This window comes from Camelus bactrianus, chromosome 26 (genome assembly GCF_048773025.1).
Source record: "Camelus bactrianus isolate YW-2024 breed Bactrian camel chromosome 26, ASM4877302v1, whole genome shotgun sequence".
In the NCBI taxonomy this organism is placed as follows: domain Eukaryota; kingdom Metazoa; phylum Chordata; class Mammalia; order Artiodactyla; family Camelidae; genus Camelus; species Camelus bactrianus.
This window is the reverse complement of record NC_133564.1, coordinates 24988741-25001378: the sequence shown is the minus strand read 5'-3', so window position 1 is coordinate 25001378 and position 12638 is coordinate 24988741. Positions and strand designations below refer to the sequence as shown.

Here is a 12638-nt window from a genome sequence, read left to right as displayed (position 1 = left end):
TACTAGGCCTCACAGTTCTGTGACCTCATTGCCATCCCGTGACTCACCTCTATGGCGCTTCTGCCAACCTGCAACGCAGTTAAACTACAGAGATTCAAGCAACTCACAAGATTTCAGGCTTTGAAATTTCGTTTCTGACTCATCCACCAATCGTCCCACCTCACCCTTCAGTTCAGCTCACATTTATTAAGCTCCACAGTTTGCCTGGTACTATAGAACTCGTGGAGACTCAAATATGTGTAAGTTACTGAATTTTTCCTCTGGAAACTCAGTTTAATGGGAATGAGAGTCTTGTAAATGGATAAATATAGTGCCCCAGTGCAGCGATATGGATACGCACGGGGGACTCTGGAACCCTATCCCCAGCGAAGGTTTGAAGGCTTTCCTGGAAGAAATCATGCCTAAATTGTGTTGTAAAGATTAGGAATTGGGGAAGGGGACAAGAGGAAGATTTCAAGTTTAGGAAACTGTAGAGGAATTACCAGCAGTTAAAATTTTGCAGTTTCAAGTTTGAATGGAGGTGCCTAGAGGTAGGTTGGAGCTCGGACCACGGAGGGCTTGGCTTTGTATATAGGCTAAGAACTTTAACTAGGACGTGAAGGTGCAAAATATGAGGACACAATCTCAAAATCAATCGAGGTGAAGCAATATAAATTATAACATGAAATATCGTAATTAACTGTTGACTCATTCAGAGGTTCTTACTTGTTGACTGTATGAAGACAGGAAAGAAAGGAAGTTCTATAGCTGTTACCATCTTCATTTTGGTATAATTTCCTCCTTTAGGTATTTTTCTTCCTCTTTCTTTATTCCTAATATAGTCTCTTGATGGCACCAATGAATTTCTGTTGGGACAATAAAGTGGAGGCTCCCAGGTACTCCAGATCTGCTTGAGGTCTTAACATGTTCCCCAAATTTTATTGAATGTGAAGTCTCTCCCCTGCAATGATTTATTTCTAACTCCACCCCACCCCCGCAGAAGACCACTAGAATAAACTATTGGAGTAAAACCAAGTTTTTCACTGCATTAAGGGAGAACACTCTTGTGACATAATCTTTGCAGTGTCTCAGAGGGAAAGCCAAGAGTGATTTTTCTAAGGTTTTTAGACTCTAGGTTGGAGTAGTTTAAGGTGGCCTTCTCAGTGTGAGGATCTTACTGGGACTGGACATAGTGCATGGTATAATAGTTTAGAGCTGGTGGACACAGCAAGATGAGGGACTTGAAGGCAGATGTGGCTCTTTGTTTTTTAATTGAAGTGTAGTTGATTTACAATGTGTTAGTTTCCAATTTACAGCATAGTGATTCAGTTATACATATATATGTTCCTTTTCATATTCTTTTTCATTATAGATTATTAAAAAACATTGAATATAGTTCCCTGGGCTCTACAGTAGGACCTTGTTGTTTATGTTTTAATAGATGTTATTCTTTTTTGATTAAAAAAGGGGGTTTGCCCAGTTGAGTGATCAGTTCAACTTCCCAGTGCCTGAGAGGGAAGATTTTTACCCAGATGAGCAACCTATTCAGATAAATGGATTTTCAGGAAGTTTCCAAACCTAGCAATGAAGTTATGTACTGATTTACAGCCTATCTTTGTGGGCAAGAATTTTCGGGAACAAATAGTAAAGTCATGTTGATTGATGTAAGGTCACAGTTCTTAGTGATCATAATTAAGCTATGGGTTATAGGTGTCTCGGTTCTGACAATAAAATCTTATGAACACCCTTGAGTATGGTATAAGAAGAAGAGATTTTATATTTATTGTTTTATATTTATTGAAGGATATATATATATATATTTATTGAAGTGTAATCAGTTAACAATGTGTCAATTTCTAGTGTACAGCATAATACTTCAGTTATATAGGAACATACATATATTCATTTTCATATTCTTTTTCACCATAAGTTACTGCAAGATATTGAATATGGTTCTCTGTGCTCTACAGTATAAACTTGTTGTTTATCTGTTTTATATATATTAGTTAGTATCTGCAAATCTCAAACTCCCAATTTATCTCTTCCCACCCTCTTCCCCTACTGGTAACCATAAGTTTGTTTTCTGTGTCTATGAGTCTGTTTCTGTTTTGTAAATAAGTTCGTCTTTTTTTTTTTTTTTTTTTAGGTTCCACATATAAGTGATATCATATGGTATTTTTCTTTCTCTTTCTGGCTTACTTCACTTAGAATGATTCTCCAGGTTCATCCATGTTGTAAATAGTACTGTTATGAACATTGGGGTGCATGTGTCTTTTTGAATTAAGGTTCCCTCTGGATATATGCCCAGGAGTGGGATTAATGGATCATATGGTAAGTCTATTTTAAGTTTTTTGAGGAATCCCCTACTGATTTCCGTAACAGCTGCACCAGACTACATTCCCACCAGCAAGCAGTGTAGGAGGGTTCCCTTTTCTCCACATCCTCTCCAGCATTTATCGTTGGTGGAATTTTAATGATAGCCATTCTGACCGGTGTGAGATGATAACCTTGATATACTTTTGATTTGAATTTCTCTGATAGTGACATTGAGCATTTTTTCATGTGACTATTGGCCATTTCTCTCTCTTCATTGGAGAATTGCTTGTTTAGGTCTTCTGCCCGTTTTTGGATTGGGTTTGTTTTTTTCTTCTTAAGTTGTATGAGCTTTTTATATAGTCTGGAGATTATGCCCTTGTCAGCCTCATCTTCTGCAAATATTTTCTCCCATTCTGTCTTTTTATTTTGCTTATGGTTTCCTTTGCTGTGCAAAAGCTTATAAATTTAATTGGGTCCCATTTATTTATTTTTGCTTTTATTTCTATTGCTTGGGTAGACTGCCCTAGAACATTGCTGAGATTCATGTCACATAATGTTTTGCCTATGTTTTCTTCTAAGAGGTTTATAGTGTCTTGTATGATATGTATGTCTTTAAGCCATTTTGAGTTTATTTTTGTGTATGGTGTGAGGGAGTATTCTAACTTCATTGATTTACATGCAGCTGTCCAATTTGAGGAAGGGATTTTTAAATCTTGATAGTTTATGTTAAGCCATTGTCTATTAACATTCTTTTTTTTTTTTTGAAGTATAGTTCAGTAACATGTCAATTTCTGGTGTACAGCATAATGTCCCAGTCATGCATATATATACATATATTCATTTTCATATTCTTATTCATTAAGTGTTATTACAAGACGTTGAATATAGTTCCCTGTGCTATACAGAAGAAATTTGGTTTTTCTCTATTTTTATATATAGTAGTTAACCTTTGCAATTCTCAAACGCCCAACTTTATCACTTCCCACCCCCTTTCCCCTGGTAACTATAAAATTGTTTCTGTTTTGTAGATGAGTGAGTCTGTGAGTCTCTTTCTGTTTTGCAGATGAATTCATTAATGTCCTTTTTTCTTTTCTTTTCTTTTTTAGATTCCACATATGAGTGATATCTTATGGTATTTTCTTTCTCTTTCTGGCTTACTTCACTTACAAAGATGATCTCCAGGTCCATCCATGTTGCTGCAAATGGCATTATTTTATTCTTTTTCTTATCACTGAGTAGTATTCCTATTCTTTATTAACATTCTTAATACACAAATTTCACATTTTTTTTATTTCACTTAGAACAAGTGGTCCTACTTGTTCTATTTATGTATTTAAAAAAGTAGTATTGTCAACACATTTTAAAATTGCATATAATCATATTTGGTTGAGATGGACAAATGTCCACTAAAATGTAGCCTGAATTGTACATATTAAGTGTATCCAAACTGCTTTGGGGACCTAACATTTGGAAGTTTTGCATTTAAAAAAATCAACTAGTTAATTTTTTTCAATATCTTATGAAAATTTTCAGACAAAAAAGTTTAAAAAAATTTTTACAGTGACTATCCATATACCCACCACATTTTATTATACATGTTATCACATATCTATCAGTCTATCCATTCGTCAATCTATCTTATTTTGATGCATTTCACAGTGGGAGACTTTAGTACACTTCAGTATTTCAGTATGCGTATCAACTATATCATATACATATAGATACTTCATAGATTATATATACTTTGGCATACATGTCATTAGTTACAATGAAATGTATACATCTTTACCAATCCTTAAGTTCCAATATAAGCATTGTTAAAGATAAACTGAGGCGTGTTAAAAATTTTTAAGATTTTATTTGAGCAAAAATCGATTCCAATCAGCATGCAATTTAGCAGATAGAAAGGAGCTCTGAGGAGCTGTACAAAATGAAAGACTCTTCTAGCCAGAAGGGAGTGGGACAAGGAAGTTATTCCAGGCAAACAAAACAGGTTGGTTATTGCAAGGTTATTTTCCTTTAGGGGATGGCAGGGGTCCAACAAGCAGGTTACCTAACTTGCTGATCAGGCGATTCCATTTCTGGAAGAGCCAAAACTAATTAAGTTAATTCTCCATTTGGTGATGTGGGGCTTAGCATAAGCAACCCCACTTTGGGCATTTTGCCTTGTTTCTTAACAGTATATACCAGTGCAACTCTAATAAGATAAAAAATTTTGCCCAGAAAGTAACCGTTGTTGTATTTTGTTTGTTTGTTTTGGTTTTTTTCTGCCACAGATAAGCTTTGCCCCTTCTGGAACTTCTGTAAATGGAATTATACAAAATATACTGTTTGGATTAGGCTTTGTACACGCATCATAATTTTTTAAACTTTTTATTTTGAGATAATTATACGTTAACATAGTTATAAGAAATAATACAGAGAGATCACATGCATCATTTACCCAATTTACCCCAAGGCAAATTCATGAATAACCATGGTACAGTATCATATACAGGAACTTTATATTGACATAATCTACCAACCTTATTCGGATTTTACCAGGTTTACATACATGCATTTGTGTATTTATTTGTATGCAGTATTATCACGTGTATTAATTCATGTGCCTATGAGTCAAGATACAGAAAGAATAGTCCCATCACAAGAATCTCTGTGGCTACCCTTTTATAGCTACAGTCACCTCACTTTCTATCCTTCACCACCACCAAATCCCAGGCAGCCACTTATCTGTTGTCCATCTCTTTAAATTTGTCATTTCCAGAATATTATGTAAGTAGAATCACACAGCAGTTATTACAATGAAATGCACACATCTTAGCTGTAACATTCCTTGAGTTCCAATATAAGCGTTGTCAAAAGACAGAGACATATTAAAATTTTTAATATTGGCTTTTTAAAAAATTTTTTTTGCAGGGAGGAGGCAATTAGATTTATTTATTTATCTGACTTTTTCATTGGCGGTACTGGGGATTGAACCCAGGGCCTCAGGCATGGAAGACATGTGCTCTACCACTTGAGCTATACCCTCTCCCCTTTAATGCTGGCTTTTGAGATTGGCATTTTTTACTTAGTATAATTCCCTTGGGACTCATATAAGTTGTTATGTGTATCACTACTTATTCCTTTTTATTGCTGGATACTATTCCTTGATGTGAAGGACATCTGCATTGTTTCCAGTATTGGCTATTATGAAAAAAGCTGCTAGGTATGGGAGAGGTTTAGCTCAAGTTGTAGAGCACAGGCCTAGCATGCATGAGGTCCTGGGTTCAATCCCCAGTACTGCCTCTAAAAATAAACCTAATTACCTCCCCCCTGCCAAAATAAAATAATTAAATACAATAAAAAATAAAGCTAATTTTAAAAAAAGAAAAGAAAAAAGCTGCTAGGAAAAGAATATGGAGCTTCCTCAAAATAGGTAAGGGAGATTTATAGGTATAAACTTCCAGTTACAAAATAAATGAGTCATGGGATGAAATGTGCAGCATAAAAAAAAAGTAGTTACAGAAATAATAACACATACTTAGAATCAGAATATGTATATTGGTGTTACTCCTAAAGCTTTTTATGATCTCCCCCCCACCCCACCCTACCCATCTTGTTTCAAAATACATCAGTAAGACAATTAGAGATCAAAGGGGTGAAAAAGCTTATCAGTGTGTGTGATTTCCCTCTAGAGGTGTCTTCTGAGGTAGTGTCCCATTTTCCAACAAAGCTGACCAAGTATTTCCTTTGGAAAGATTCCTTCCTCTTACTGTAAAATTTGCTTTTTATTAATCTCACATTCCACTATTATTGCTCTCTGTCTCTTCAGTGTTTATTTATTGCCTCAATATTAAACAACAGAATTGTGTAATTGAGTAATTTATGCCTTTCCTCATATTATTTTTATCCTTCTTATAAATGACTGCAATTATTTTCATATCTGCATCATGAGGAGTACATTTCATTGAGCCACCAGGATGTGCAAGCTTCTTTGTGTATCACTATTTCCTGTACGGACTTCTCAGATGGTTTATAGATGTACCATTTCCACTGTCCTTAAAACATAATGGCTCTTGACCTGTAACCTCAAATGAACAGAGTTGTGATATAAATGAGTCACTTCTGAGTCATGAATACATTTCCTACAAATTATACTTTAGAACAAATGCAGAAGGAGAGAGAAGCTACAGTTGTTTTTTTTTTAATGAAATAAAAAGTGGTATTCAACATTTTCTCCTACAAAAAAAATCATTAAAAAAAATCCTGGATCTTGTATTTTCACCATAGGACAATATATCTATGATGGTTTCTTTGCAGTAATGGTTAAGAGTCAGGCCTTGAGGATTTGAATCCCAGCTCTGCCATTCATCAGCTGTGTAATCTTACATAAGTTATTTATTCTTTTTGAGCCTCAGTCTCTTCATTTATAAAATGGAGATAACAGTATTTATTTCTTGGGTTGAGGAGGGGATAATGGAAAGTTCTTAGCATTGTGCCTGATAAAGCTCTTAAGCACAGTGCTTAGTTCAATACATATTAGCGACTGGCTTATTTTGACAAATATTTCAGTGTTTTTGTGGAAATCACCTAAGTTTGTCTAGTGTTCAAAAGAAAAATTGAATGATGAAGTTATTAAAATGTAAAATAATTGCTTGGGACTCTACTGTTCCTAATAAATTATGCTAGTTTATAATGTCCACAGCTGAATGATAACTTAAGTTTATTTTCATTCACAGCATTTAATATCATCCTGAAGCTACCTCATATTAACTATGACTAAATTTTTACTTCAACTGACATTTCTTTGAAGAGAAAGCTTAGATACAGTCTAAGTCTTCAAGTGCTGGGGATATAGTTACCCACTCCCCTTCCCACCTATGTCAGAAAAAAAACAAACAATACTTCCATGAACATAAAATATTTTAGTCTTAAATAATACCTTGTGAATGTTTGGTTTCAACATATTGCAAGTTCTTTCAATCAACGTATGAAAGGTTTTTTACTCCGTTAAAACTAGCAGAGAGATAGACCTTTACCTCTTTCCATCTTCTTTATGTTTGATGGCATCATTTTTTCCCATATTTCCTGGTTCAAGATTTGTCACCTTTGACTCTCGTACCCTCCCCCAATCTGTCAATTTCACTTCCTTATGTCTGTCCAATCTGTTCCTTCCTGTATGTTCTCAATGCTGCCATCTATTACCTTTGTCTCCTGCACTGCCAGTTTCACCATTTCCAGGGAAAGTCATCTCTGAGATATCTCCAGCGACTCCTTATGCCTGTGGAGTAATATCTAAACATCTTAGCCTGGTTACTAGCAAGGCTTTTCAGGACTCCCACCCATCTCCCATGACCCTCTTCATGCTGCCTACAGTCCAGCCAATCAGCACTGCTCTGCTTACTACCTCCAGTTACTGCTATCTCGTTCCCTCCACTCAAAGTTATTCTCTTTTTTTGCATTATCTCTTTCCTTTTTGTCAGCCTTCCTACTTGATGCATAAAGAAACTGACTCTCAGAGGGATTAAGTGATTATGGCAGTGCCTGTGGTGGGATATGAAACCAAGTTTCTCTGACTCAGACTCTATTCCTAAATACTTGTATTTCTTAAAAACAAGGATATTCTCTGACTTAATTTACCACAGTACAATTCCCGAACTCAGTAACTTTAACTTCCATATAGTACCATTATATTTTGTACAGGACCTATTCAAATTTCCCCAGTCATCCTTTATAGGAAAATTTCCCCAATCCAGAATCCCATTCAGCATCAAGCCTTGCCCTTTGTCCTCATAATCCTTCAATTTTCTTTAGCCTGGAATAGTTCCTGAGCCTTGCTTTGTTTTCAAGACATAGATAGCCTTTAAAGAGTACAGGCTAGTTATTTGTAACATTTCTCTCAATGTGGCCTTTTCTGAGTGTTACCTTATGATTAGATTCCGGTTGTGAATTTTTAGTAGGAATATGACATTAGTAATAGAAGAAGCCGTGTACTTCTTAACTGCATCACATCACCAGGCACACAATGACAGCTGTGTCATTACTGGCACTATTCAGCTTTGGTCACTTGGATATAAGGTGGTATGTGGCCCACTGTTAAGTTCACCATTTTTCCCGTTGTGATCAATAAGCAATCTGTGGGGACATATTCTGACTGTGTAAATAACCTTTTCCATTTCAAACTTTCAGCCAGTGGTTTTAACATTTACTGATGTTTAAGGATGCAGGGATCACTAGGATAATTGTAAACGGTGATTTGTCTAACTCTGTTGTTTAGTCTACATTACGTGGCAGCCTAGTGAAGGGAGGAACTTTCCCTTCTTTCTTGCTATTTTTCATCAGGAAAAAAAAAAAAACTTGAAAAAACTGGATACCATTCTAATTGGAGTGTGGTTGGTTCCCACTCCCGTTCAGCATACTGGGCCTACTTTCTCTGTGACCCAAACTTTTATTCCTCTGCCCACAATGCTCTCAACTTTGTGGGTGAGGGGCGCGGCCATGCAAATTAACTTAACTACTTTGTTGCCCAGATATTCTAAAACACCCCAGTCTCTACAGCTTGGGAGTAAAATGTTTGTGTTTCCACCTCTAGGCCGTCTTCATGCTTCGTCTGTGGATCACAAACATTTCTTCCAAAATCTCTCAAACGAAATGTGCTTACGAATCACCTGAAAGCTGCGGGGGGTGGTGTTCAAGATATGGATTGCTGGGTCCTGCCCCAGAGGTTCGGATTTAGTAGATCTGGGTTAGGGATCAGGTGGTCTGAGGATCAAAGCTTGAGAAACATAACCATCAAAATGATGGTGGACAAATCTCCCTTTCTCAACAAGTCGGCACCGCTGGCAACTCCCAAGGCGACAGCTCACAAAAGGCTAGGGGAACAAAAGAGGGCGTTCATCCTTCCTCGCCCCACTGGCCTTCAGAAACTTACATCCGGCTGATGCCACGCGGGTGCAGGGACGCAGGTGCAGGGGTGAAGACGGAGGCAGAGATATCCCCGCTGGGACTTGGGGCAAGGCGGGCTGGCTCGTGCGCAGTGGGAGGGGGTGAGGTGACCCCGCTCCTCCGCGCCCACCCACCTCCATCCCGCCGAGCAGCGGGCGGGCAGTCCCACCGCCACCCCGCCCCCGCCCCCGCCGGGTGCTTAGTCACCGTGAGGCTGCGATGGCCCAGCGCCCGCGCGCGCCCCCCCTTCCCCGGGGCCCGCCCCCGGGCCGCACCCCCTCGGCGCGCACTTCCGCGTGCATGGCCCTGCTGGCTCGGACCCTGAGCATTAGTGTGGGGCCCGGCTGGCTGCGGGCGGCGCGCGCCTTCCGCTGCTTCGCACTGCCTCCGGCCCGGCCCGCCCGCGTCCTCTCCCGCGCCATGGCGTGCAGGCAGGAGCCGCAGCCGCCGTGCCCGCCGCCCACCGCCGGCGCCGCGGCCTGCTACGACTACCTGGTGATCGGGGGCGGCTCTGGCGGGCTGGCCAGCGCGCGCCGGGCGGCCGAGCTGGGCGCCAGGGCCGCGGTGGTGGAGAGCCACAAGCTGGGAGGCACTTGCGTGAGTACCCGCTCCCTCCCGGCGCTTCTCCCAGCGCCTCGGTCCCTGCAGCGCCGCGTCCCGCAGCGTGGCTTTCTCCCCGCCTCCCTCTTCAGGAACAGCTTGTGACCTTTCCTAGTGCGATCCGTTCACACCACCCCCCGCCTCCCTAGGAGGATGGGCCTCCAGCTATGCGCTGTGCTTGCCGCTTTCCCACCCGCAGCGGAGTCAGAAACTCAGCGGGTTTAGATGAAAGAAGTGTAAAGGGTCTTTTTTGCGACCCTCAAAACTAAGCCTGCGTTCCAGCGCAGGTGCAGTAACGCTGGCCGGAGGTGGTTCAATCTAACGTAACTTTCCTGCATCCTCACTCCTCAAGGTGGAAGGGTGTTGTATTCCCAAGCTTGTTCTCATCACCAGGTCCATGAAGCAAAACTGCATCTGGAGTAAGTGCAGCTGACCTGAGTGTCTGGGGAGAGGGGAAGGGAGGATTGAACCTATTTCCTTGACCTCTTATCCTGGTCCTTTCCCTTCAGTTTCAAGGGCAGAATGACTTACAGCAGTGATTCTCACCCTTGGCTGCACTTAGGAATCACCTGAGGAGTTGAAAAAATTCTGCCTGGGCGCAGCCTCGGCTCTGGGTGGTTCTGAATCGCAGCCAAAGTTGAGAAGCACCGAGTAAAGTCTACGTTGATTAGGATTTACTGTTAAGTGAGTTCTCAGACTTTGTTTTGTCTCGTTTGGGAAGGATTTTAAAACTAGCCCTCTCACTCCCCCCAAAAGAGGGCTGTAAATCCTGCTATTGAGAAACTTCATTTAAAAAGAATAGGTTTTGTTCGTAAGTTATTGGTGTGGCGTTTTCTTTCACAAGACTTGGGTAAGGTGCTGTTAATATTAAAATACTGTATCCAAGAGTAACCTGGGCTTGGGGCTGGATTCTTGAAGTTCTTTCGGGGGCTGGATTCTTGAAGTTCTTTCGGAGACTGATGTTTAAATTACACTAAATTAGAAACTCCTTAAGGGCAGGAATGAGTTCACCTGTTTGCAGTCTCTTATTACCTTAAAGCCTTTGCTCAAAAACTGTATGTGAATGAAATTAAAAATGAATAGCTGTGAAAGGGCTGACTCCAGTGTCCAGTGATCAATTTTTAAATTCAAAACGGAAGTGGGAGGGAGGAAAGGGAAAAAAAATCCCTGTTAATTATCAACTTGCACCTTGACACCTTAGTCCAGACAGACTCTTAGGAAAAGTTTGTCTCTGCAGAAAGCAGGGGGAAGGGTGTCACTGAGAAGCCCCCAGGACTACTGGTGAGATCACTTGATAACCCCTCGTGTTCCCCACTCCTACTTTTCTGTTTCCCTCCTTCCCTATGTATGTCATAATCAGCTTGTGGCATCATTGCCTGGTTCCACTGATATGAATCAGTAAGGAGCTGACCAACTGCATTCTTAGGTTCCTGCTAGAAATCTGAATACGTTAACATTTAGAGATCAACTACTTCCTAGAGCGCTCAAAGGACAGCTCATCAGAGTCTGCATGTGCTGCTTCCTTAGAGGGTGTCTGGCCTTACTCATCTCATTCTGCTGCAGCAACTTTTATTTTTTAGTAAGCGTGGATCTCTTGGAGGAAAGCCCCCTTTCATGTGTTTATGACATTCCTTTTGGGTTCTCCTCAAACTGGCTTTCAGTTTGGAATTGCAAGGAAGAGTGTAGTGTGCAGTGAATATCAGAGAAGATAGAACCAATTGATAAGAAATGAGTTTAGGTTTGTTCCAGGGGTCTAGCTATCTGGGTTATCCGCAGGTACGGTAACACACTTCTCATCTGCAGTGATTTCCAAGCCGGAATGGGGAAAATTGAGGCGTTCTGTAGTGTATCTTTTCATTTGTTCTCGTCCTCGTTTCTCTCAGCGCTAATAAATAAATGGACTGAGGCTGCCTGAGAGAAAAGGGTGGATACCAACATTTGTAAGACAAAGGTCCCTTCCCTCAAGGAATTTACAATCTGGTAGGGGAACCAAATATAGACAGTCAACTCCAGAGTTAGGTGGTCTATATTTATTGCCGTAGGTAATAACAGTAGTAGAGGAGAGAAGAGTTGTAATTATCACTTCTGCCTGGGCACAATGGATGGTTTCGTGAAGGAGATAGTATCTTTGTGAACTTGAACTGGATATTGCTTTTTGACGGGGGGGGGGGGGTCAGGGGCAAAGGCACAGAGGCAGGTATGTTGTGTAATCAGATTTGACCGGAGCAGAGGGTGTCTCCCATGAGAGATGGAAGCTGATGGACAGGTGGTAGTAAAAATGTAGAGTATTTTCTGGAAGCACAGGGAACTGTGGAAGGGTTTTGAGCAGAAGAGTGATACAATAAAGGTGGTTTTGTGGTCAAGGTACTATTGAGAGATGTCCTTTGGGAAAGTCAAGTAGAAATGTCTTTACTATTGACTCTTCAACCAGTTTTTTTTCTTAAATATGTTGATTCTAAAGCGTAGTAAATTTTTTGAGTTGCCATAGATGAATTCACACAGAAGTTTCAAATTAGAGCCTTCTGGTGGCAGTGATATTTCCAGGGAGTGGGATTATGTTTTAATTGTTTTATATTACTTGCTTTTTTATTAATTAATATGCCAGGTATATAGGTACTTTTTTTAGATGCTGGGGTCACAGGAGCAGACAAAACAGATAAAAATCTCTATCCTCAGGGAGCTTACATTGTAGTTGTTACCTGTTAGTTTCTAAATTTTCTGTGCAACGTTTTTTTAACAAATAAAAAAAGAAAAAAGACACGATCTTGTTTTTAGCCTTCCTCCATGGAAGTATAGACTGACACAGTGGTAGAGTT

The 12638-nt window shown here is 40.0% G+C and overlaps 1 protein-coding gene across 1 annotated transcript in view; it reads left to right on the top strand.

The window, feature by feature from the left end:
* Positions 1–9460: 9460 nt before the first annotated feature.
* The window catches only part of GSR (glutathione-disulfide reductase), a 43312-nt gene continuing 40134 nt past the window's right edge, over positions 9461–12638 (top strand). Inside the window, exon 1 of the mRNA XM_010953219.3 lies at positions 9461–9819. Within this exon, the coding sequence (XP_010951521.3) occupies positions 9523–9819 (297 nt within the window). The 5' untranslated portion in view covers positions 9461–9522. The remainder of the gene's footprint in view (positions 9820–12638) is intronic.